The sequence below is a fragment of the Antechinus flavipes genome, chromosome 3, assembly GCF_016432865.1.
Source record: "Antechinus flavipes isolate AdamAnt ecotype Samford, QLD, Australia chromosome 3, AdamAnt_v2, whole genome shotgun sequence".
Classification (NCBI taxonomy): Eukaryota; Metazoa; Chordata; class Mammalia; order Dasyuromorphia; family Dasyuridae; genus Antechinus; species Antechinus flavipes.
This window is the reverse complement of record NC_067400.1, coordinates 624,778,119-624,805,157: the sequence shown is the minus strand read 5'-3', so window position 1 is coordinate 624,805,157 and position 27,039 is coordinate 624,778,119. Positions and strand designations below refer to the sequence as shown.

General features: G+C 38.5%; 1 protein-coding gene across 4 annotated transcripts; it reads right to left on the bottom strand.

The window, feature by feature from the left end:
• Positions 1-796: 796 nt before the first annotated feature.
• Positions 797-23,937, bottom strand: PLA2G4C (phospholipase A2 group IVC). Of its 4 annotated transcripts, none has more exons than XM_051989855.1 (18): positions 23,844-23,937; positions 22,861-22,956; positions 18,960-19,126; positions 17,408-17,466; positions 17,124-17,170; positions 16,757-16,868; positions 16,163-16,299; positions 15,735-15,933; positions 15,132-15,249; positions 12,214-12,366; positions 11,779-11,832; positions 11,589-11,654; positions 10,348-10,455; positions 9,222-9,359; positions 8,588-8,683; positions 7,103-7,257; positions 6,667-6,844; positions 797-1,203 (listed from the first exon to the last, which is right to left on the bottom strand). In XM_051989855.1, exons 4-18 carry the CDS (start codon positions 17,420-17,422, stop codon positions 1,043-1,045), a joined length of 1,737 nt encoding a protein of 578 aa, XP_051845815.1. In that variant the 5' UTR covers positions 17,423-17,466; positions 18,960-19,126; positions 22,861-22,956; positions 23,844-23,937; the 3' UTR covers positions 797-1,042. The 4 variants fall into 4 exon arrangements, with proteins under 4 accessions (XP_051845815.1, XP_051845817.1, XP_051845816.1 ...); XM_051989857.1 differs by having other exon boundaries at positions 17,408-17,461; XM_051989856.1 differs by lacking the exon at positions 23,844-23,937 and having other exon boundaries at positions 22,861-23,130.
• Between the last annotated feature and the right edge of the window lie 3,102 nt (positions 23,938-27,039).

Below are 27,039 nucleotides of genomic sequence, written 5' to 3'. Positions count from 1 at the left end.
ATCTCTCATTTGAAAATCTATATCTTCATTAATTATTCGCCAAACATGGTTGATTTTCTACCTGTCAGGAGCACCTCCTTTTTAAAAGTTTTTTTTTTTTTTCAGTATCTCCATTAGGTATCTGATTACTGAGAGAAATCACTGACCAACCATTTATTATCAGGCAGGCTAACTAATACAGGTTGATTTTTAATTATTCAGACACACTCTCTCTCAAGCTTTTCATTCATTTCACAGTTTTATTCCTCCTACCAATTCCCCTTTCTAATTTCTTTCCTCTCCCTGTTCCATGTTATCTACATTCCTAGAATGAACTCTCCAGTTCAGTCTCTTGAAAGTCTTCCATTCCTTAAAGGTCCATCATAGAGGACCATGCCCTGTAAGAAGCTTCTCAGTCAACTTTCAGATAAGAGTGTATCTCCCTATAAAATTTCCTATAATCCTTTTCCTCATTAGATTATTCTACTTCTTGACAAAATAGTTTGTATTGTATCTAAACACTGTATCAATGCTGAGTCCAGTATCTAGCATAAAGCAAATACTTAATAAATGGTTGTTGGTTATGTCACATTCCCAACTTCTCTTAACAAACATGTGAACTAGACATTGCATATATTATCATTTTATAGATAAAGAAATATAAGCTCAGAGGAATCATGGAAGTGACCCAGGGTCACATATCCAGTGTCTGAGACATGAGTCAAACTCATGTGTCCTGACCCTGGGATCAGCACTCCTGCCAATTCTAAGCTTCTGCAAATAGCACTGAGTAAAGAAAGAGGATGAAACAACAGACTCCTGGGAGTCAAGCCAACATTTTATTGGATCTGGGAAAGGCTAAGTAGAATATTCCATGAAGTTCCATGAAGCATGAGGGTACAAAGCAAAATGCTAGGCCTTAAAACAAAAGTCAGTCATTTGAAGCATTTAATTGAGAAAGTGAATAAGTGTTTCTCCCAAAGGAGGTAATGGCAGCAGGGATGGCAGCTGTTTTCAGGTAAGAGAAGTCCCAGTATGAAAGCAAAAGTTGGGAGGCTGCTTCCTACAAGACTGCCTCTGCCACTTCACAGATCTTTGCCAAGATACGATCCTTGTTGTTTCTCACATTTGCCTTTGAGTCCTCCAGGAGTTGGACCACCTCAGCATCAGAATAGTCTGTAAGGCGGAATGTCTCATATGTCTTTCGTCTCTGGTCAATGATTTCTAAGGCAGAGAAAGACAGAGAAACCATGACATTAGCACAAGTAGCCCTTTCTGGACTGTGCCCACTTCATTAGAAGAGAGTTAGCTCTAGAAGCCTGTCATCAAAGCAACTCTAAGAAGAGGCAGCCACACCAGATTAATTTATTTGTGAATTCTACCAAACATTTAAAGAATAATTAATTCCAATACTAGACAAACTATTTGAAAAAAAGGAGTCCTACAAATTCCTTTTATGATACAGATATGGTACTGATACCAAAACCAGGTAGGGTCAAAACAGAGAAAGAAAATTATAGACTAATTTACCTAATGAATATTGATGCAAAAATTTTAAATAAAATATTAGCAAAGAGATTACAGTAAATCATCCCCAGAATAATACACTATGACCAAGTAGAATTTACACTAGGAAGGCTGGTTCAATATTAGGAAAACTATTTTTATAATTGACCATATCAATAAGCAAACTAACAAAAATCATATGATATCTCAATAGATGCAGAAAAGGCATTTGACAAAATCCAACACCCATTCTTATTAGAAATATTAGAGAGTATAGGAATAATTGGGTTTTCCTTAAAATGATTAGTAGCATTTATTTAAAACCATCATCAAACATCATATGTAATGGGGACAAACTAGAAACCATTCCCAATAAGATCAGGGGTACAACAATGTTGCCTATTATCACCCTTACTATTCAGTACTGTATTAGAAATGTTAGCTTTGGTAATAAGAAGAGAAAAAGAAATTAAAGGAATTAGAGTAAGTAATGCGGAAATCAAATTATCACATTTTGCAGATGATATGATGGTATACTTAGAGAACCTCAGAGAATCAACTAAAAACTATTAAGAGTAACCCACAACTTTAGCAAAGTTCCAGGATACAAAATAAATCACAGAAATCATCAGCATTTTTATATATTACCAACAAAGTCTAGCAACAAGAGATACAAAGATAAATTCCATTGAAAATAACTGTACATAATGTAAAATATTTGGGAGTCTACCCGCCAAAGCAAAATCAGGAACTATATGAACACAATTACAAAAAAAAAATTATATTTTTCCACACAAATAAAGTCAGCTCTAATCAATTGGAAAAATATCATGTTTATGGATAAGTCAAGTGAATAAAATAAAAATGACAATAATACCTAAATTAATCTACTTATTCCACCCCAATAAAACTCTAAAGAAATTATTTTACAGATCTAGAAAAAATACAAAGTTCATCTGTAAATACAAAAGGTCAAGAATTTCAAGAGGATTGATGAAAAATCAAATGAAGGTATTCTAGACCTAAAATTATATTATAATGCAGCAGTCATCAAAACCATTTGATACTGGCTAAGAAATAGAATAGTCAATCAGTGGAATAGATTAGGATCACAAAACAAAATAATCAATGACTATAGTAATCTAGTGTTTGATAAATGCAAAGATCCCAGTTTTTGAGATAAGAACTCACTATTTGACAAAAACTGCTAGGAAAAATGGAAATTAGTATGCCAGAAACTAGGCATTAACCCACACGTGACACCATATGCCAAGATAAGGTCAAAATGGATTCATGATTTAGACATAAAGAGTGATATTATAAGCAAATTAGAAGAACACAGGATAGTTTATCTCTTCATTCTGTGAAGAAGGAAGGAATCTGTGGCCAAAGAAGAACTGGAGATCATTATTGAACATCAAATAGATAATTTTGATTATATTAAGTTAAAAAGTTTCTGTACAAGCAAAACCAGCAGACAATATTAGAAGAGAAGCAATAAACTGGGAGAAAAAAATTTACACTCAAGGGTTTTGATAAAGGTCTCATTTCTAAAATATATAGAGAACTGACTCAAATTTATAAGAATTCAAGCCATTCTTCAATTGATAAATGGTCAAAGGCTATGAACAATTTTCAGATGAAGAAATTGAAACCATTTCTAGTCATATGAAAAGACAACTCTGAGGTACCACTACACACCACTCTCAGATTGGCTAAGATGGTAGGAAAAGATAATGATGACTGTTAGAGGGGCTGTGGGAAAAGTGGGACACTAATATATTGCTGGTGGACTTATGAACTGATCCAACCATTCTGGAGAGCAATCTGGAACCATGCCCAAAGGGCTATCAAAATGTGTATACCCTTTGATCCAACAGTGTCACTATTGGGTCTGTATCCCAAAGAGATCATAAAGGAGGGAAAGGGACCTACATGTGCAAAAATGTTTGTGGCAGCCCTTTTGTAGTGTCAAGAAACTGAGTGGATGCCCATCAGTTGGAGAATGGCTGAATAAATCACAGTATTTAACGAATAAGATACGGTATTTATGGTGATCTTTTTCTTCTTTAAAATATCATATGAGAAGGTTCTCTCTGGGAGAGAGTAGGTTTCTCAAGGAGATTTTCTGGAGGCAGCCTTAGTATCAGTTCAGATCAATAATTACCCCAAATGCAGCCAGCTGGTAAAAATACAAATGTTTATTTCTCCTTCCAGGTCTTGTCTCTTTCCTTGGGCCCGGAGAGCAAGATTCTTAGAGGCCTATCTTTCTGCTCGGTTCTGAGAGCTCCTGCAGCTTTGGCCTTTGCCTCTGCTCCCTTCAGCCTCCAGCCGGCACAAAGATGAATCTGTCTCTCTTGCCTTCCGAAGTCATTCTCTCCTGACTCTAGCTCAACTCCGACTCATGGCTTCTTCTGACTTGCTGCTCCCCTCTCCATGTAATTTGGCTGAATTTCTCTCCACTGGGTCTCTGCTTTCTTCTTATATACCAGAGAGAGGGATTATGGGTTTTCTCCCATAGTGCTCTCTGGCCCTAAGAGCTTCAAGGGAGGTGTGAATTCATAAAGTTACAAAGTTTACTTTGTGAATCTCCCATACTTGTAAATTCCAATGAGTAAAGGTATGAACACAAGCATTGTATTAATAAGTTCTACTTAGTACCTTGTTTCAGGTTCTGGCCCAAAACATCAACTCTAATGAGTTAGCAGTTTGTAAAGATTCCAACAGGTTTTGTTATGGAATATTATTGTTCTCTAAGAAACAATCAGGAGGATGATTTTAGGGAGGTCTGGAGAGACTTACATGAACTGATGCTAAGTGAAATGAGCAGAGAGAGATCATTGTACAGGGCAACAGCAAGATTATAGAATGATCAATTCTAATGAACATGGCTCTTTTCAACAAGGAAAAGATTGAGGCCAATTCCAATGATCTTGTGATGAAGAGAGCTATCTACACCCAGAAAGAGGACTGTGGGAACTGAATGTGGACCACAACATAGTATTTTCACTCTTTTTGTTATTGTTTGCTTGCATTTTTTCTTTCTCATTTTTTCTTTTTGATTTGATTTTTTGTGCAGCAAGATAACTGTATAAACATGTATACATATGTTGTATTTAACATATATTTTAATAAATTTAACATATATTGGATTACTGGCCATCTAGGGAAGGGCATGGAGGGGAGGGAGGAAATTTTGGAACACAAGGTTTTGTAAGGATCAATGTTGAAAAAATTATTCATGCATATGTTTTGTAAATAAAATAATAAAAATAAAATAAATAAAAAAGAAGAGACAGACATAGAATCTCAGAAGGACTCTCCTTTCACAGAATCTGTTCTCTGACAGCCTTAACAAGTAATCATCCAACCTCAAATCAAAGACACCTAGTGACATAAGAAAATTAATACCTTCATATCTACTCCCCTTCACATACTTGATGACAGTGATGATGCCTCCCGCAGTCTTTTTACTTGTAAATACTTAAATCCTTCACTCATCCCTCATAGGATTTAGCCTCCAAGCACTTTCCCATCTTGCCTCTCTTCTGATATAGAATTAGGCTTCTCTCTCTCTTCCTCTCCCTTTCTTCCTTTCTCCCTTTCTCTCTCTTTACCTCTCTTTCTCTCCCTCTCCTTTTCTCCCCCCTCCCCTCTCTTTTTCTCCCTCTCTCCTTCTCCCTCTCTATCCCTCTCTCCTTCTTCCTCTCTCTTTTCTTCTCTCTTTTTCCTTCTATCCCTTCTCTACCTCTCTCTCCCCTTTCTCTTTCTCTTCCTTTCTCCCTCTCTCTCTCTCTGCCTTGGTCACTGTTTCTGTGACCATCTTCCCATCTCTCATTTCTGTCTCCCTTCCTCCTTCCCTTCTTTCTTCTCTTCCCCCTTCTCTTCCCCTTCTATGTCTCTGTCTTTCTGTCTGTCTCTCTGTCCCTATGTCTCACTCTCTCTGTGTGTTTCTCTCTGTTTCTGTTTCTCTATCTCTCCTCCCTTTATTGCTTAGCTCTTTCCAAAATGATTAATCATCTCTTAATTGCCTTTTCCCAATAGGAGTCCTCCTTGATCTCTCTGAAGCCTTTCATCCTGTCAATCATCCTCTTCTGATATACTCTTCTCTAGGCTTTTTGATTCTACTCTCTCCTCACTCACCTCCTCTTCATCTGACTGCTAATTCTCATCCTTTGCTGGATCTTCAGACAAGTCAGGAGTGCTCATTGTCGGGGTCCCACAAGGCTCTGTCCTGAGCTTTCTCATTTTCTCCTTCTGGTAATTATCCAAGCACTTCATTGTCATCACTATGCTGATAATTCTCATACTTATTTATTCAGCCCTAATCTCTCTCCTGATCTCCAGTCTTCCATCTTCAATTGTCCATTGAACATCTTTAACTCAACATGTCCAAAATTGAACTTGTTCTTTCCCCTAAACTTTGACTTCTTCCTAACTTTGCAGTCCCTGTCCATTTTAACCCTCCCTCCCAATCACTCAAGCTCACAACCTACAAGTCATCTTTGGCTCTTCACTATCTCTTATCCTCTTTGTACCATCTCTCAAATATGGCTCTTTCTCTGCCCTAACACTTCCACCACTCTGGGGCAGACCCACATCAGCTCACAACAGGACTACTTCAATAGCCCACTCATGGCTCTGCCTGCCTTAAGTCCCTCCCCACTTCAATTCATCCTCCATTCAGCCACCAAAGTGATTTGCTCAGAAAGCCAAACTTCATGTTCAGTTCTGAAGATCCCAATGTCCTCTTCAGCAGTTGGGACTAGATTGTTTGGGGATTGAGGACAACCCAAGAGCCAAAACAAACTTCCCCACAGTGGCACTGGTAACATATTTGGTACTTGCCAGATATGCAGAAGAGGATGGATACCCCCTGGACCAGGCTGAGCTCAACCCAAATCCCATCACCCAAACTACTCAGTCTAGAGAAGTCTCAAATCCCTCCACCACCAGCACCCAGATGACAGATACTTAAGCCCTCCCAGCACAGCATTATTCCATTTCAGGCAATACAAAAGTAGAGAGGACTACAAAGAAGAAGGGATTGGAGCTACCTGAAGGCTCTCATTCCTCACCAAAACTCATGCTTGCAGCCCACACTGAGCATTCTAGGTAACAGGAAACCCCTTGAACCCGTATTGCAATGCACTTCAGTGACTATCCTACTCAAACCCATACCTGTGCTGGAACAATTCACTTTATTGAAAAGTGGGAAGTGAAGGACCACAGGTGTCTTCTCCCCTTCAAAGATGTAGAAATCAGAAGGAGCCTCAGCTTCTTGGTTGAGTATAGTTTCATCCACTGGAGGGAAGGGGATATTACAGCTTTTGCAGTACTTTTTAGTGGCCTTGATAGTCTGAGAAGAAGGAATACAAACTTATTCTAGGTATCACCTGAGGGCTCTAGAGACTGAAAGATCTCTAGAGATTTTCAAATATTTTTCCAAAATTACACTTTCTAAGAAGGGAAAGTGATGGTAATCAGAGAGAAAAAAGACTAGATGAGGGTCACACCATTAATTAGGGATTAGAATTCATATCCCAAGCAAGGGTTCATTCTTGCTTGACTGCTCCTAACCAAGATCTTTGGGAGAAGAAAATAGACTTCTCATTACCTCAAATGGATCCCCTTCACTGAAGTCAAAGGAGAGGATGATATCACTGTTCCGCGTTGGGGGTAGGACCAGGGGATAGGCAGAGTTGATAGCCAAGCCAGCATCCATCAAATACATACTTTCATGATCTGTGAGAGACTTGTCCTTAATGTCTTCTAGAGGAAAAAAGACCAGAGATTCTCTCACAAAAGCAGAGTTGGAGCTGGTTCACCCCATTCCTGAATTGGAATCACATGAACTAATGCCTAGAAAAAAATAAAACTTCCAAGATGTGTCTATTCATTCTGATGTCTAACTGTGGCCTCATCCACCATCTACAAGATACAGAGTCTCTTCTATCCACTAATAAGAAATCACTCTAAGGAATTCCCCTCACACTAGACCTGTGATGAAAAGTGCTGTCCACATTCAGAGAGAGAAATATGGAAAGTGAATGTGGATCAAAGCATAGTATTTTCACCTTTTTGTTGTTGTTTGTTTGTTTTTTCTTTCTCATGGTTTTTTTTCCCTTTAATCTGATTTTCTTGTGCAGCATGATGAATATGGAAATTTGTTTGGAAGAAAGGCACATGTTTAACCTCTATTGGATTACTTGCTATTTGGGGGACAGAGGAGAGAGAGAAAAAAATTGGAACACAAGATTTTTCAAAGGTGAGTGTTGAAAATAATCTTTGTATGTATTTGAAAATAATAAAATGCTATTAAAAATTTTAAAAATTCCCCTCATACTTTCTATTTCTGCTCTCTTTCTCTACCTTCTTACTTAGTTTATGGTTCCCCATACAATAAGGGCTCCAAGAATGACGTTTGTTGGAATAAGAAAAGTGGAGGGTGAGTAGAAGAAATATGAGAAAGAATGAGTTAATTTTTCTTCTTGGCCCCAGACAACAAAACTAAGAGCAATGGAGAAGGGGAAATACTGTGACAGCAAATTCACCCAAATATAAGGAAAGGCTTCCTAATATGTCATACATCTCTTGCCTCTGTGCATTTTAACTGGTGGTCCCCCATGTCTATAACACCTTTCCTCCTCATTTTCATATTCTGGCTTCTTTGGTTTCATTCAAGTCTTAGCTAAACCCTTTCCGAAAGAAGCTTTTTCTGATCCCCCTTAATATTAGTAACCTCCCTCCCTTGACATTCCCCAGTCTGTCCTTTCTGTATCTCATTTGCTTCTAGTTGTTTATATGTTATATTCACTATTAGACTGTAAACTTCTGGAAGGGAAGGACTGGGTTTTATTTTTACCTTTCTTTGTACCTCCGCTGCTTAGCACAGTGCCTGTATCAATGCATGTTAATATGAAACAACCTAACAAAGACAGGCAACATAGAATGGGCCATCTTGGAATGTTATCTCAATCACTGAAGGTCTTCCAGCAGAAAGGGGACAACCACTTCCCAGAGATGAGATAGCTGCCCAGATCTATATTGGATAAGGGTCATCCTTTCCTACTCAAATACTGGAATGCTAAAAAGCCCTTACCATATTTGTACAAAAAGTTATTTGCTGTTCCCCACGTCCATGATAAGAAACACTTGGAGGTCTTCCATAAAAACTTTAGAAAAGATGGGACACTGCCTAGAGAAAAAGAAATTAGAATCAAAACCAAAGATACCTATGAAGGAGGTCCAGTGTTGGGAAAAAACAAGGACCAAAAAGGCAAATAAATTCTGTAGAAAAAGCAAAGAAAGTAGCCATAAGATCTGAATTTGAGGCCTGGTTCTGATGCTTACCAGCTATGTGATCTTGCCCAAGCTATTTCTTTCTTCAGACCTTAGCTTCCCTTTCTATAAAATGGGAGAGTTATACTAAATCAATTCTGAAATCTCTTATAGCATTAAATCTATTATCCTGGAATATTCTAGTCTAAGAACTGGACCTTAGGCACACACTCACCCTTCTCTGAGCCTCAATTTCATCATGCTGAGCATCAATTTCATGCAGAAAGAAGCTTTAGAAGAGCCATTTGCAGATAGTCCTTGAGCTATGATATTCTGTAGAATTCCAGAAGAGTGCATCCCACTTCCCACTGTCCTCCCCTGCTTCCAGGGAGCACATTGGCGGTCTAACAATGGTTACCACTGCAGTTTCAGGGAAAATTTCAAATTTCACTCACTTTTTTTCAACATTTCTTGATTCAAGGTCTTTTCCAGTAATTCCTCGATGAGTTGTCTCTGTTGATCTCGACTTTTCTGGTACGAAAATTTGATCATCTGGCTAGTCAATGTCTCAGCCTCAAAAAAGTAGGTGTTCCCTGTGGTCAGAAAGAGGGATGCGTCAACCTCTGCCCCTTCAGAGGGCTCTATATATACTGGCTGAGTGGCTGTGTCATGACCCTTTACATTTAGGAATTCAGATGTCTAGACTAGAGGAAGGAAGGACAAAAAAAGTGGAAAGTAATGAACACATCCTTCTGGACTCCAACTGCATGCTGATGTCACCTACCAGGTATGTCAGCACCTTGGCCAGCTCATTCTAGGCTTCACAAAGGATCAGCATTCAGGAAAATTTGTCAGATGTTTTTAGAGGACATTGTACCTGAAGTACTTTGGGTAGTCCTCAAGGGTTTTGAGAATAAAACTGAAAAATTATTCCTTATGTCTACTGCTGTGCCCATACTGTCGTCCTCTTATCTATCCTTCATTCTACTTCCCATCCCCATGCTCCCCTCTTCCTTGCTCTCCTTACCATATCTTACTGATGTAAGGCTAGTTATTGCTACAGAGCATGAAAGTGGGATGCAGTCAGAACTCAGTTTCCCATCTAAACCAAATTTCTCCTCTTAAACTGGGGGCCCTCTGGAGTGAGATCTACATCATCAAACCATAGCTGTCTCAGTAGCACAGGTATGTCCCTTTCCTCAGACTAAGAGATTCCCCCAGGACTGTCTAAACCTCTTAGAAAAATGTCTTCTCTATTAAACTAGGAGCCACCCAAAAGTTGGTGTATTGTCTTATTTATCAAATCAAGGACTTTTTGAACATAGAGTTAATAAAAGATAAGACACACACGCAGAGTATAAGATTAAATCCATATTATGTAGTAGCAATAAGCCTGGATTTAAACACTTTGGTTCACCTCTCAGCTCTCTCCCTTACTCCTTGTTGTATCTAAAACAAATCTCTTATGAATTTTTTCTGCAGATGAGTCTAAGGTCACTCTAGTTTTGATAACCTATGTAATACTGCTCAAGGTGGGGATCTCTCCATAGTCCTGAATACCATACAGGAACCCCTTCTTACCTGCCATTTTAGCCTGTAGGTTTCTCAAGATGGGTAGATAGTCTCCATTTGTTTGGAAGGTGTAAACCAAATTGAATAATTCTTCTATCATAGTTTTCAAAACAGCTCCTGGTGAAAAAAAAATCACAATATAAACAATTTTTTATCTCCTCAGGGATCAAGCAGAGGTGGCTGAGAGGTAAAGAACCCTTTCTTCAGCTAAGAGACTAGGAATATGAGAAATCTATTTACAAGGAGATTCCTACTGGTCCAAGCTTGAAGATCCTGGAAGGAGTCAGTAATTCTAGCCCTTAAGTCATCTTCCGATACCATACCAACACCAAATCTTTATAGAAGAAGAATCCATGACCTCCTTTGATCTCTTATATTGATCATCCTAGGAGCACATTCTTCTTTAGAGTCATCCTAAACCTCCCTTGCTGGATAGCAGAAAATTTAGTGGAAAGAGCATCTTGAATATTTGACCATTTCCATATTGTATAATATTAGTCAAGTCACTTCCCTCTTTGACCCACTTCAATTTCTTCATCTCTAAAATGAGGGTGATGGTATTTGCATGATCCATTTGCCCAAATTCTGTTGGGAAGTAATTTGTAGACTTTAAAGAATTATGAATATAGGAGTGATAATACAATCATGAAGATGATGAAAGATTATATCACAGTCCAATTTTCCTTTCATTTTGTGTTTGACTACTGAGTAAATGTTATGATTACTTCTGTTTTTGTCTTAATATTTAGTAAATGCTTCATGTTTAGGAGTCATGTTTAGGAGTCCCTTTTTTCTCTCTGATCCCCTATAAACCTAAAGGAGTTGATTGGGTTTCCCTTTCAGAAGTTGACCTGTTAAATCTCAAAGTGTTGAAATAACGAGCATAGTTACAGAGCATAGCTCCCACTGAATACAAGAGCTGTAAGGTATAATTCAAGAGCTATTGATTCCAGGCCACATAATCTAGCTCATGAAAATTTCAAGCAAGATGAGTATATTTATGTTGCCATAATCACCCAATATCAACCCAGTTTTAAAAATGGATCCTTGGGGCAACTAAATGGTACAATGTGGAGAGAGCACTGGTCCTGAAATCAAGAAGACCTGTGTTCAAATCTCACCTCAAATACTTACTAGCTATGTGACTCTGAACCAGTCACTCAATCCTGATTACCTCCAAAAAACCAATCTTTGACACCCAGAGTCAAGCCTATCCCAAGACATGAGAGGATCCAAGTTCAGGTCCTTACCTTCAGGATCAGAAATGAGCTTTTTTTGCTGGGGGCTTAAATCATAGATAAATTTCGAGAAGAAATCTATAAGGAAAATGGAAATTCTTTCATTAGGGATTAAGAGAAAGGCCCATCCCAGTCCAAATCCCACCTTATCTCCCTTCCTTCCCTCTCTGAGCCCAAATGAACACCTGTTTCTCACACCGACCTTTGATGGCCTTGAGAATACTGTCTTTGTCGGCCAAAACACTGCCACATAATGCTGTAGAGAAAAAGAGGGGGAACATATCGCAGAAAGATATTAAAGGGGTTCTCATTTGGGTCTTTGTAGCTTTAAGTATTAAAAGAAAACTGCCCTGATTCTGCCCTTTCAGATTAGTAGAAAGTCCAGACACCCAACTAGAGACATGGAAGGAATCTGGGTACCAAATTATATGAAGAGTTAACAAGGTTCACATCACACAGCTCTGCAGAGGCTTTTCAAGATGTTCTTATTCTCTCATGGTACCCCAATTTTGAGGAACCTCTGGGAACCAGGATTCTAATTAGATGCCAAAGAATGTGAGAGCAACATATAAAGAAGGGATAACCCCATTGCTCCTGTTTGCTCTGCCTCTTGTGGGAGGAGAGATTCAAACTTTACCTCGAAGATAGGAGAAATCCCTTTCTTCTTCTTTTTGGATGAGCTTCCCTCCCTTAAACTTGCTCCCATAATGAGTGGTAGAGACATAAGCACCAGGTTTTGAGTTGGCAAATGAGTAGCCAGCCCAATCAGGCGTGAATCCAAACCAGGCATCTGGGAAAATAATGAAACCAGGGCTTTGGTAAGCAGGTTTTACACCACAGGAGAGGCAAGGATAAGATTCACACTCAGAAAGTTTGGGGATTTTCACTAGAATAGACTCACACCAATCTGGGGCTTTATATCCAGCTACATTCCCACTAAGATAACCTCACTTCATGTTCCTTATCTCCTACTTTTCCTGGAGAGACCTACTCACTGAACAAGTCTCTTTCTAGTGATTCCCTAGCACTAATCAGTTGGACCGAATCAAGAAAGGAGACCGGATCAAACTCAGTGGGAGAAAATCAGATTGATCAATCAGGCAATTATGATTAATAAGGTACTAAAACATAAGTTGTAAACACCAAAAAAATAGGGTTCTAAAAATGGCTGAAGCTCACAACAAGCAATGGGGAAGAGGAATACCCTGCAATGAGTATGTGATGTTTATATTTTTGCCACATTCAAATGACTGCCTTCTTTATTCAAAATGCAGGCTGCTCTCCTTCCCAGGAGAGAAGAATGACAACACAACAAAATGTGAGATTTAGAAGGATCTCAGCAACCATATAATCCAGTGCCCACTTACCCTAATTCTGATGCCCTCACATCTGGCAAATGACCATCCAGAATCTGCTGGAATAGCTCTAAGAAGAAGGAAGGTCCCACCTCAACAGGGAGGCCAAGGATCATGCCAGGACAGTAGGGAGGCAATTCTACTTTCAAACAGTTCAAATGATGGGGGAATTTTTCTTACATCAAGGCTAAATCAATCTTTGTGAATTCTCCTTACCCCCTCCTTTACTGGACAATCATCCATATATCTGGACAGCTATCATGTACCCCCAAGTCTTCTCTTCTTCAAGCTAAATATTCCCAGATCTTTCGCCTAATCCTCATATGTCATGAACCTAGTTGTTCTCCTTTAGATATCTTGTCAATGCCTCTCTGAAACCATGGTACCCCAGAACTAAAGATGGTACAGTGACAAAAAAGTTCAAATAACTCATCTCCATGCTCCACATTATAAATGGAAATGAAATTATTCTTTTAAAAAAATTTAAAAGTGGAAATGAGGCTTCAATGTGAAAATTAAAAATTTAAGAAATGTGAAGAAGCAAAAGGGAAATTTGATGTATATAAGAAAGATGGAGAATGGAAGAATGCCACAAAGTTAAGGAAAGTGTGCCATTGCACATTTGAAATCTAAAAAGCAAAGCTGAGAAAAAATGAAAATCAGTGGAGAGAGAAAAAGAGGAGATTTTGTCATCAGAGTATAGGACAGATCATTTGGACAGAAAGAGAAAATAAATGAGCTCAGGGAAGAAATCACAGAAGTAAGACAGTATAGTGATGGGGGACTTTGCTATATATAAGCCAGCTCGTTGCTGGAGTTTTCTCTCTACTAAAACAGAGGAACTCATAATCTCTTGACTTACATTAGTGTTCATTTTATTCCTTAAAATGTTCAGGAACCAACAAAGGGAAATTCTATGTTGGATGTGATTCTTGCTAACAGGAAGGAACTTGCTGCTGACAAAGAAATGGAGGCATCCTTGCTGAAAAGTGACCAATACCTCCTAAGTTTGTGATTTAGGAAAGGAAAAAACTGGCCATATTCAAACATGCATCCTAAATTTCTAAGAAGCAGATTTCTAAGAGTTCTGAGGAAAGATGGGTATGGCTCATAGACTAAAATCAGCCCAGAAGCCACGAGGAATTCTCAGGGATGAAATTCTGAAGATAAAAGAAAACAATTCTGAGGAGGAGGAAAAATAAAAATCATCTAAGAGACCACAATGGATACAGAAGGAACTCATCAATGCACCTAATTTTGTAAAGATACATAATAGAAGCAGACAGATGCAACAGAATGTGAATACAAAGCCATGGAACAACAGTCTTGTAAGAATTACGTCAAGAGTGTCAAAGCTCAGAATGAACAGAGGTTGGTAAAAGTGTCTAAAAATGAGGAGGGGGAAAAAGAAGTTTTTAGCTATGTTAAAGGAAAATAAAAATCAAAATGGTGGGACTACTGGCTAAAAGTATATGGCATAATGATAATTAACAACAGAGAGAAAGCAGAGGTGCTCATTTATTTTCCTTCCATTTTCTCCATCAAAGAAAAAGATTTTTGCACTATAAAAAAGCAAAATGAAAAAAAATGCTCATCAAATTTGCAGGTAACATAAACTTAGGCAACATTGCCAGTCATCACAGCAGATAAGCAAGTCAGGATCCCAGAAATTTTTAACAGGCTACCTACTAAAGTATTAGACTAAATTGAAGAAGCTGAAATTCAATAGAGAGCCCATGTCCTATAGCTGAAATTCAAAAGGCAACTTCTCAAGTCCAAAAAAAAGTGGAAAGCATGGTTTGTCAGACAAACATTTGTCTAACAAAGATATGAGTGGCTTAGATGGCAGCAAGCTCACTATTAATCAGTCGTGCTTTGCTGGATTGCACAGGAGAGGAGTTAAGTCTGAGAAAACTGGCAAAGTAGGAAGAGAGCCATGTGGTGAAGAGCTTTACATGTCAATTGTGGGGTGTAGCTAGTGGTTAGGAATGGTGAACTGGAAGTTCTTGTGCTGGTTTGGGTTAGACCAGATGTTCACTAAGAACCCTCCAACTCTGACATTCTCGGAAGATTGTGCAAATTTTTCCTTAACAAGATCCCAGCTCTATGGGCTATGCAGACCATCCTAAGGCCTCTGGGACAGATCTCTTCCCACACCACCCTAAGTCTCCTCCATGGGAGATACCAGGGTCATGCTCACTCAGACTGTTCTCCTTTCCACCAGACTTGAGGAAATGGTCGATGGTGGCGAATATGGGATATGGCACAGTCCCCGAGTCAGAATGATGTTTCACACTGGACAGATGAGTATCTAGAAGCTGATAGGGAAAAAGAGATTGCAATGTAGAAAAATAGGGAGATGTGTCCCCACAGAGCTAGGAGGTGCCAAGAGATTACCAATTGACAGGATTTGAAGGTGGAAAGGACCTTAGACCTCCTCCAACTTGTCATTTCTCAAGTAAGGAAGCTGAGATCCGGAGACAGAAAGCTATTTGTCTTAGATCACACAGAAAATCAGTGCAGAGACCAAGTCTCCTGATTTGAAATCTAGGGTACTTTTGACTTAAGGTCAGGATGGAAGGGACCTTCTCTGCCTCACAACCAATGAGTTAACATGAGAACACCCAAGAGTGCTCCCAACACTTAGCACAGTGTCTGGCACATGCTTAATAAATGCTAGTTGATTGACCAGAATCAGGAGGCCTGGGCTGGGGCAGTCACCCAAAAGGGGGGATAGAATGAGAACACCTTTACCCTGAGATCTCCCTGCTCCAGATCCCCTAGGTCTCAATGGAGAACTTACTTCCTTGGTTAAGTAGTAGACAAGGGAATAGGACCAGAAGTCAGTGAGAGAATAGTCATCCCTCTCTGCAGCCTTACAGAGCCCTTCCAGGGCAACAGAGAATTTCCAGGAGTCTTTCTGAAGGCGCCTTCGGAGCTCATTTTCTGCCTTCACCAGGTCCTGCCACCTATCACTCTGGGTGTAGAGGGAGGACATGCACCTAAGAAAAAGAAAAACATCTGTCTGCCTGACTGGTAAAAGATCTGGCCTGTTACAAAGCCTTTATGCTCCTAGGTAGTGCCATAGTGCACTGGAGTTAAAATATAACCTCAGATTCTTACTAGCAATAGGACCCCGTGGAGTACAGAATCTGGGGACAGCTTCTCTTCCTTGCAGTGGAGCTGTGAATTCCCTTCCCAGAGACAGAATACATACTGAAAGGTCCTTACCAGGTGGAGCCAGAGACTCCTGCAAGGTATGTGATCAGGTCCAGGAGCCCCACATGGCTCAGCTCACTAAGGACACCTTGGCAAGCTATGGCAGCCCTCAGACCCCCACCAGAGGCCAGGACAGAAATCACAGGGCCCTAGGTACAATAGAGAGAGAGGTGAAAGTGGCTTACTTGGGTCCATATCTGGAAAAGGAGGTGAGGGAGGGAGATGTTACCTCAGGGGAGAGGAATAGTAGGTAGGTTCATATTTGAGCAAGTTACACTCTTAGAGTTAGGAAAAGGGTAAGGATTCATACCTCAGAAAAAGAGGAGAAAGTGATAGAATTTCCATTGAAAGGATGAGGGGAAAAGGGTTAATGATTTGCTCATGGAAAAGAGGAGGACCTGTAAAAGTACTGAGAGGAAAGATACCAGGATCTAAACCCTGGAAAGACTGGAACAGAGATGAATAAAACAGGAAATGGAAAGAAGGAAAGACTAGAATTGGGTCCAATCATCAGGCAAGTCCCAAGTATCTACTTCAGGAAAACTTCTGCAGAACATCCAGATGCTCCTGAGTTCTGTTCCAACCATGGCCTCCAAGGTCCCGTACCTTTTCGACATTAAGGCCCATCTTCTTCAGGGTTCTCAAAACATGCTCCCCTCGATTTTTCACTGCTGCCTTCTCTTCATCTGAGACTCCAAAATGGATACTGATGTTAGAACTGCACAGAATATTAAGAGGTTTGTTATAGATGGCTACTTAGACTCAATCTCTTGATTCTGAGTTGACTGACCTGAATTCTGCCCTGGAAGTTCTTCCCATCATCAGGCTGAACCCCTTCATCTTCTCAGTTTATAGCCCTGGCTCCCATTCTGCTACCCAGGGACCCACCTGCTCCTAATCCTTCTCTGATTTTTACCAAGCCACTCCCATATCAAATTGAGAGTATCATATGGGCCTGGGGACTCCCCCTCACCTTTCATCACCTTTGCCAGGATGACTCTTGACACTGCAGGCAACTTGCTACAAAAGAAAGAGACCCTTTATATAGGACCATTAGTAAAACTGTCTCCCCTCACCCTCACCCTCTTCAGTGTCTACAGCCGAGAACCCCCTTTTCTTGACAGCTCCTCTTAGCATTTAAGGACATTCCCAACCAGTTCTCTCTACTATCACTCCTCCGCCCCAAGGTGACCATTTCAGTCTCACATATGAAGTTACCTAAAAGGTACCAAGTTAACCCAGAAATTAGGACAATACCTGGGGTGTAGTCATGCCTGCTGTACTTGCAACCTCCTCAGATCACAGAAAGATCTAAACTGGGAAAGAAAGAAAGAGAGTGGGAGGAAGAAAACAAAAGCTGCCTATAAGGGTCTATCTCTGTCTTTTATGCATTTCTCTCTCTCCTCCCCCTCCCCAACTACAGTTCCTTAGATGGCCATACCCAGTAAGTGTGACCTCAGAGGGTCCCCTCACCTTTATCCTAAACTGCTTTCTAGGGACTGAAAAACATAGAAGTACACCTGGTACCTACCTCCCACAACTTCAATTCTGGGTACCCTAACTTCTTTTTCCAGTACCCTTGGCCTTCCTTCCTTTGGCCTCATTTCCCAGCAACCTATCCCTGCCTCTCACCTATCATCCCTTCCAATTCTATCTCCCCAACTCTAAATCCCAGCATAGCCATACAATCCCAGTGCTTGTTTCTCCCTTCTTTGTTTATATGAAGGCTAACCTAAGTGGAGGTTTCCAAAGCTGCTTGAATTGTCCATCTTTCCTTCTCTTTCCCTCCTCCCCTCTCTCTTTCTTCCTCTTTCCCTCTCCCTATCCCTCTCTCTTCTTTTCCCCCTTTCCCCACCTTTTCTCTTTCTTTCTTCTCCTCCTCCTTTTCCCCTTCTTCCTCTTCCTCTTTCCTTCTCTCCCTCTCCCTCTCCCCACCCCTTTTCTTTACTGATAACTTCACTAGCTTTCATGGGCTTAATTATTATCTCTATGAAATGATTTTGAATATAAGTCTTGCAATGGCTTCTCTAATCTTAATTCCATATCGTCAGCTTCCTACTGGACTTTTTGAACATGACAAACCAACAATATTTTAAAATCAACATTTCCAAAAAAGAAGACACAAACTTTCCCTGTTTCAAACCCATTCTTGTTCCAAAGTTTCTTATTTCTGCCAAAGGGTCCACTATCCTTCCTCAACCAAAAGGTCATCCTGAGCATCCCTATTCCCACTCTCCATATCCAATAATCTGTAAAATCCTGTTATAATTGTCTTTGCAGCATCTCTTGAAAATACCCCCTCCATCCCTCTAACACTGTCCCTATTATGGTTCAGGTTCTCATTCCAGACCATTTCCAAGCCTGGTCTCAAGTCTCTCCCTACTCCTCTATTCAGCCTCCAAAGTGACTTTCCTAGAATGTTCTTCTGTTCACTCACTTCTCTACACAATAAATTTCATTGGAGCCCTATTGCCTCTGGGATTATGTATAGATTCCTCTGTTTTACATTTAAATACTTTTACAATTGATGGGGGGATCTTCCAGGTCATATGAGCAATGGTAGACTAAACATTTTCTCTGACTTCCACAACTTCTCAAATTTTTTAAAGTAGAAATTATGTTCCAAAGATAAAACAGCTTCTACTCTTTCCATGATCTAAAATACCCAGAATCAAAAAGATTTTTAAAAACCCCAGAAAGTGATACTCACTGATCATGAACTCAATCAGCACCCTTCCCCCACTTCATACAATTCCAGCAGCAGATCAGCAGATGCATCAACAAAACACAAGCTGACATCAAAACATACCTTTAAATCCCAATCTCCCCTTCCTCTTTTCAGGGCTGTGGAGACCTCTGCTCCAGGTTGGGGAAGTTATCTCTAGGCTAAGAAGCACCAACTCCAATGAAAGAGAAAGTAGCTTTTGCTGATGGCAAGAAATGCAGGCTCGGAACTGCTGGAATCGAGCCAGAGAACTAAGGAGAAAGGAAATGGGACAAGTCAGCAAGAAAGGCCGCCCTGCCAGTGAAAAGCTGTGTGGCATTCCATTAAGCCTAAGGGAAAGAGCACAGCATCCCCCTGGGGCCAGTTTTGATTACCGAAAAGTCAGAAGGGATAGAGACCTAGGCTGGGGAAACATAAATTGCAGTGTGGGAGGAGACACAAACATTTTGAGATCCAACATCCAATGAAACCACAATTAGAGGGGAAGGAGTTAGAAGTGAGCAATAAGGAAAATACAGGATGAGGGGGTTGGGGGAGAGAGAGACTAAAAGGACCAAAGATTCCAAGGAGAAGAAATCTATTTCTATGTTTTTATGCTTCCCGGTTTATGAATCAGCACCATATTTATATTGTAAAGGAAATTTAGAAGGACTCTTTATTTGAATATTTTCCAAATAGTCTATATAGTATTTGAATTAAATGTTCTTTAAATGCCTGGTAAAATTCACTTGGGAATCCATCTGGCCCTGAAGATTTTTTTACACAAGGAGTTCACCGATGGCTTGTTCAATTCCTTTTTTTTTTTTTTTTTTTTTAAGATGGGATTGTTTTAAGTAGTCTATTTCCTCCTTTGTTAATCTGGGCAATTTATCTTTTTAAAATACTCGTGCCTTTTGCTTAGGTTGTCAGATTTATTAGTACATGATTGAACAAAAGTACCTAATTATTGCTATAATTTCCTTTTTATTGGTGTCAAATTTACTCCTTTCATTTTTGATACTGGCAATTTGGATTTCTTCTTTTTTAATCAAATCAACCAATGATTTATCTACTTTATTATTTTTCCCATAAAACCAGGTCATAGTTTTATACATTAATAACATACTTTTCTTACTTTCAGTGTTGACTTTCAGAATTTCTTTTTTTAGTTTGTTTTTTTTTTTTAGTTGCATGGCCAAGTCATTGTTCTGCTCTTTCTCTACTTAATTAATGTAAGCATTTAGAGATATAAAATTTTCTCTAACTACTGTTTTGGTTGCATCCCATAGATTTTGGTATGCTATTGAATTTAATGAAATTACTGCTTGTTTCTATAATGTTCTTTGACCCATTCTTAAAATTAGATTACTTAATTTCTAACTAATTTTAATCTATCTTTCCATGGCTCTTTGTTGAATGTAATTTTATTGCATTATCAATTGAAAAGAATGCAGTTAATATTTCTATTTCTCTGTATCTGATTGTGAGGATTTTATGCCCTAATACATGATTAATTTTTGTGTAAGAACCATGTACTTCTGAGAAAAAGGTATATCACTTTCTATTCCTATTCAATTTTCTCCAGGGATCTTTAATAAGTAAATTTTCTAAAATCCTATTCATTTCCTTAACTTCTTTCTAATTTTTTTTTGTTAGATTTATCTAGTTCTGAGAGAGAAAAATTGAAGTCTCCCCACTAGTATAGTTTTACTATCTATTTCCTCCTTTAATTAATTTAACGAGAAGAAATCTCAAAGACCTTGAATGTCTTTGACATTCAAGATAAATCAAGAGGCAAAACACTAAAAAAGAAGGAAACACAGCCTCCAGATTTTGTCAATGAGTTCATGTATCTATAAATAAATACTGTGGAAAAAGATCCAATGGTTGATCAGACAGAGGACTCTGTAAAAATTGGAGGAAACACAGAATCACAGCACATTGTTCCTGGTATAAAAGAGAAATGAAAATTATGAAATAATTTTTGTCCTGCCCAGCAAAAATAATGAACAGAATAGAAAAACTTGAATCTGCAATGGCAAGCTTCACCAAAGAAACAAAAGAGAGAACAATATATTAGGATGCAAATGCTAAGAAATGAAAAGCACTTCAGAAGAGAAGTCAACAAGCAAGAATATTAAAATAAAATACGCTCACTATACAAATAAAACATACAGATTTCGATGACAAAATCAAGTCTTCTAGAAGAACATGACAGAAAAAAAAAAAAAAACTTTAGTACCATAATGAAGGAAGAAAACTTCCCAAAATTTCTGAGGATAGAAAATGAAATTCTAATTGAAAGAATTTGCAGATTGTCTCCAGAAAAAACAACAACAACAACAACTCAAGATTTCTTTAAACATTTAGTGGCTAAATTTAACAATTCAATTCACAGACAAGTTGTGCAATCCATCAGGACTTTCATATACTAAGGAAAGGACATTCAAATGATGCAAGACTATTCCGCATCTACTAGAAAAAGGAGGCAGGAATGGAATAATATGTCCTAAAGAGCACAAGAAGCTCAGGATATAGCCCAGTGTGATCTATCCTACAAGTTTGAGTTTAATCATATAGAGCAAAAAAAGTGGATATTCGATTTTTTGAAAAGAATATGAAAAAAATTTTTAAAAGAAAATTGGAACTGAAAAGATTATTTCCTTCTTAAATACCACAAACAACAGAATTACAGAAGGAATGAATAAATACAGACACCAACAGAGTGACAACAGTGAGAGGTTTCTTTCTAAAAGTGGAGAAGAAGACAGGGTTGAATGCAGAAATCTGATAGAAGTAACAGTGAAGAGACAGATGGGAGGCATTATAGATAGAACCTGGTGACATTCTGACTACTGGTGAATGTTTGTTTTGTAGAACTACATCATAACATGGGAGGGTACATAAAAAGAAAAGAATAGAATAATCAAGAGAGTTTTTTAAAATCCTTTTTTTGTAAAGGGTTACCAAAAAATGACATTTTACAAATCTAACAAATAAGTGAAGGAGAGAAGAGAAAGGAGGTATATATCTGAGAGGAAAAGAGCAGGGGGAGAGGCCTAAGAAATACATAACCAAATAAAATCAAGAGAGAGAAACTAATCAACAAACCCTAAAAAAAAACAGGGTAGCAAATGAGGAAAGGGGATCAGAGATTATAGAGAAAAAGATTCAGTGGAGACAAAGTCACCTTATAAAAAGATAAAAGTAAATGAAGTAACATAATACTGTATTTACAATGAAACATAGAAAAACAACCTAACTTGGAAACAATTTTAGAGATACTTGGATGATGAGAAGACATTCTCATCTTACCCCTTTGTGGAAGTGGGAAATGAACAAGTGTCATACATGAAACATATTTTTTGCGATTTTCTCAATATATCAATTGGTTGTGCTGATTTTTTTCCTTCTCAAAAAAAAAAAAAAAACACTATTTGTTGTATTAGATAGATCTTGAGGAGAGAAAGACTTATATACAAAACTATGGTGATATAATAAAGAGAAAATGTCAATAAATTTTAATTTAATTACTTCACAACCTGGATCTAAGCTACTTTTACAGTCTTATGCATTACTCCCTTTGTATACCCTACAATCTGACTGTTCACAAGCCCCCATCCATGTTTTTAAACTTAATAATCAGCCAAAGGAGAAAATCAGCTCAAAGCAAAGGCATTTAATGAAATGGCTTAGTAAGAAAACATCTTCCCATAAAGGCATGCTCCCTTAATACAAAAACGGTCATCGGAGAGAGTGGGCACACAGTCAGACATCTAGTATTTACCAAACACTTTTTTGCTGTGTACTGGGGATACTAAAAAAGACAAAAGAGTATTCTTATCCTTAAGGAGCTCACAGACTAATCAAGAAAACAACTTGCAAGCAACTGTATCCAAATAAGATAGGCAGGGGAAATTGGCAATAATCAACAGAAAAAAGACACAAACATTGAACATACAAGCAGAAAGACACATAGGAAATATGCATGATTATAGCAACTCACCCTTGGGAGCATACAGGGCTACCGATATCCTTATACTACAATATTTCAAGTCAGTTTGGTTGAGATGCTGCCTTCCCCACCGTCTCCAGCTTAAGTCTTTAAAAAAAGAAAGAAAGAAAGAAAGAAATCACAGCTGTGCTTTGCTCCCTTACAATCCTCCCAACAGATTTACAACCCTAGGGTCTGAGTTTTTTAGAATAATGTGGAATCATTCCATAAGACCAATGTTTTAATGTTTTTCTTTTGGAGATTTTTCCTACTTAGTACCAGATCTCCTCTTTCTTCGGTAAAACAAACAAACAACTTCTACCTAGCTTATGGTGACTGTCTTATATATTCCTAAATTTTCTTCTCCTCAGAGTAGTCTATAAACCATATAGTTCTTATTGGTTTAATGATTACCAATTACCTCCAAGGATTAGAGTATCCCAGTTCTTAAACTCCAAGTCTCTCCTGCCTAGCAAGTTTAAATTAGTGGGTGGAGAAAAACCTAAATAAGTCCAATGGACAAGTCATTGTCTGTTATCCAACCTCTCAAAGTTGAAAAAGTTTTATTTCCCTATATATTATGCAAATACAATTTCTTGCTGGGTCAGATTCCGGGGTTGTTACTGTTGTTTCCATATGGAAATTTTACCCCTCAAGGACTGAAGGAGGCAATATATAAGTGGAACTTGGTTCAATATTCTTACAAATATATGTATGTATTTGTATGTGTATGTATGTACATATTTACATGCACATACATAGGTGTGTGTGTGTAGAAATAGCATATATACTTATAAATGAGTATATATAGATATACACTCATTTATAAGTATATATGCTATTTCTACACATATATATAGATATACATATACATACACACAAAAAACTTTCTACATATATATGTGTATATACATACACATATATATGTAGAAAGTTTTCTTCACCAAATTTGTAGCCCAGGAGACTTGGGTCCAAATATTGCCCCAGATACTCACTCTATGATGCTGGTCAAGTCACTTCACTCCTCTGCATCATTTCCTTCATCATCAGATGAGGAGGTTGGACCCAATGGCCTCTGAGTCTCCTAATTCTAGGTTTTATGATCCTAGCATCCTGAGAGTCTAAGAAAGTAAGCCAATTCACTTTATTATCTGCAGAATTCCTTGAGGGCATCAAGAGCTAAGTCAGAAAATCAGAAATGATGACATGCTTGTTCTTTTTATGATCTTATGACAACTTATACAGGAGACATTTTCTCAGAAATCCTTCAAGGCCTTGAAGAAGAGCCAGATCTTATCTCAAGAAGAACACACCCTAAATCAGGCATGAAATGAATCAGACTCTTTCCCAACTTCTCTTTCTTCCTACTTTATCCCATCAACTAATTAGTATGCTCAAAAATCATAAAATGTAGATCTGAAAAGAGAGGTAACAGATAATACCTTGCTTCCCAGCCTATCCTAGAACCCTTGAAAGTTGACAGAACATACCTAAAAGAAGTCGGTTATGGGACATTTCATATTCAAAGAAAAGAAAAGAAAAGAAAAGCTAGAAAGACCTGTTTAGAGGTCCCATTTTTTCCACCCCAAACTAGAGGGAGACCTATAGGAACTTACCACTCCTACCTATTGTTTTCAGTCCCACTTGAGCCTATGCATGGTGGATTAGATAAGAAAAAGAACTGGCAAGGACAATAAACAAAACTAACAAGTATTAAGAGTAGGGATGTGGAACAATGGATCAACCATCCCAACCCACTGATTCCTTATTATTTCAACTAGGTAAGAATAATGTGGTGATTTTCTTCTTTAATATATAATATAATGATGGTTCTCTCTGGGAGAAAGCAGGTTTCTCGGGGGAGGTTTTCAGGAGACAGCCTTAGTTGCAGTTGAAAGTAATAATCACCCAAAATGCAGCCAGCTGGTAAAAATGCAAACGTTTATTTTCTCCTTCCAAAATAGCCCAGTTAATTGAAGCCTATCTCTCTGCTTGGTTCTAAGAGCTCTTGCAGCTTGGTCCTTTGCTTCTGCCTCTGTTTTCTTCAGCCACCAGCCAGCCAAGTGGAAAATGGAATGAATCTCTCTTGCCTCCAAAAGAGGACTTTTGGGCTTCTGTATCTCCCAGAGTGCTCCTGGCTCTCAATCCAATTCAGCTGAACTCTCCTAATTGGGCCTCTGCTTTCTTCTTATATACCAGAGAGTGGGATTATGGGTTTTCTCCCATATTGTTCTCTGGCCCTAAGAGCTCCAAGGGAGGTGTGAATATGGATATCTCATACTAAATCTTGAAATCTCCCAAACTGTGAACTGCAATGAGTAAAGGTATGAACACAAGCATTGTATCAATTAGTTCTACTTAGTACCTTGTTTCAGGTTCTGGCCCAAAACATCTTGTAAGATTAGATCAAGGATACTGAACCATGCTAAATTAGATAATTATTGTCTCTATCAATTCTGATGACTTAACAGTTTGTAAATATTCCAACATCTCCCACTTTCTTTTGATTTAGAACATAAGGTGGTCATAACCTCCCTGACTTCTCAAGGAGGTGAGAACCTCCCAAAAAAGGTGATCACACCTTCCCTGACTGCTCAAAAAAGGAGTGAAAACACCATAAAAAGAAGGTGGTCATGCCCTCCCTGACATCTCAGGAAGGGAGATGAAAACACCAAAGGAAATAGGAAGTCAAATCAGATTAGTGGGTTTCTGAAGGGGCTCGCTTGAAACAGGTACACTTAAATCCATCAATATGGGCCAGAACTTTTGAAACAGATATACATGGTATACATAAATCCATCAATATGGGAGGCATTACACATAATTTACATAAGCACATAGCAACATAACACAGGCTAATAGTAATGTAACAAATAGCATGAATCAACATGAAAATTTAAGTACTGCAATAGTCTCATCAACAATTTTTCATCTCAAGAAATCCAATGATTCTTGCAATTACATAAAATACATAAGCACATAGCACTATAACACAGTCTAGTAGTCATGTAACAAATAATATGAATCAACCTGAGAATTTACACATGTTTATAAATCCTAGAAATAGTCCAAAAGAAATCCATTGTCCATTAGTTCATATGCCAGGAATCCAATAGTTCCTGTAAGCTCTGAAGTACTGCAATAGTCTCATCAACAATTTTTCATCTCAAGGAATCCAATGATTCTTGCTGGTTTTTCAAGAACTAAAACAGTCTCATCTTGTGTTAGGAAATCCAATGATTCCTGAAGATTTTAAAAGTTCTTTTAAAAGCCTCATTGTCAACCATGCTCTTTTGGTGTCAGGTGTTTCTTAAATCTTCTTTGTTTTGAAGTTTTTCTCTTTTTCTGTTTCATCTCAGGGAATCCAATGATTGTTGCTGGTTTTTCAGGAAGTGAAAGCTGAAGATTTTAAAGTTCTTTTAACAGTCTCATTGTCAGCCATGCTCTTTCAGTGTCAGATGTTTCTTAAATCTTCTCCTTTGTTTTGAGGTTTTTCTCTTTTTCTGTTTCTCTCTGAGGGACAAGGCGAATATAGCTCCTTGGCACCCATCTGATTCCTTCTCCACATGTGGAGATAAAAACAAACGCTCTTCCTCAAGCAGTTAACCTATCTAATTCCCTTCTATTTATCACTTTTGGGATTTCTCTTTATCATCTGGTAATTACATTGGAGCTGTTTGCACTGGATACTGCATCGTTGTCTTAAAAGGCCTATATTCTCCCCAACTGTAATCCTGATTGCTTTTCTGTTGGTTGATGACATCAGAGTCCTGAATTTCAAAAATCTCTCTGGGTGTAACCTCAGCTGCTATCATGCCCTACCTATCTTTTGATTGATACTTTGGAGCTGGGCCCTGCCTCTCATTCCTCTGGCTCAATCTACATTCAGAGGCCCAGTGAAAGCCTTGGTTACATTTTAGACATGGGGTTTTGGGTTTTATTCTCTCACCTTGTCTTCTTATTCTATCTCCATATCTACAATGAGCTCTCAAATGTTCAATTTTTCCACACTGAAAACATCTATGAGTTTCTCTAGAAGTCCCTTGCCAAGAGGGATCCTGTCTCTCCATGTTCATCATAGTTTGAGTATAATAAGTATTTGTGCCCATTGTGGCACAGCATTTTATGATCTCCTCTAAAGGAACATCTTTGTCTAGTGCCCATATAATTCTTTTGCAAACCTCATTGGCA

What these genes read in the sequence shown, in the direction of transcription:
- PLA2G4C (XM_051989855.1), bottom strand. An exon ending in CCTGGCAAAGGTGATGAAAG is followed by an intron (nt 16,869 to 17,123) that starts GTGAGGGGGAGT and finishes TATTCTGTGCAG; the next exon opens with TTCTAACATCAGTATCCATT. An exon ending in TATTCTCAAGGCCATCAAAG is followed by an intron (nt 11,655 to 11,778) that starts GTCGGTGTGAGA and finishes TTTTCCTTATAG; the next exon opens with ATTTCTTCTCGAAATTTATC.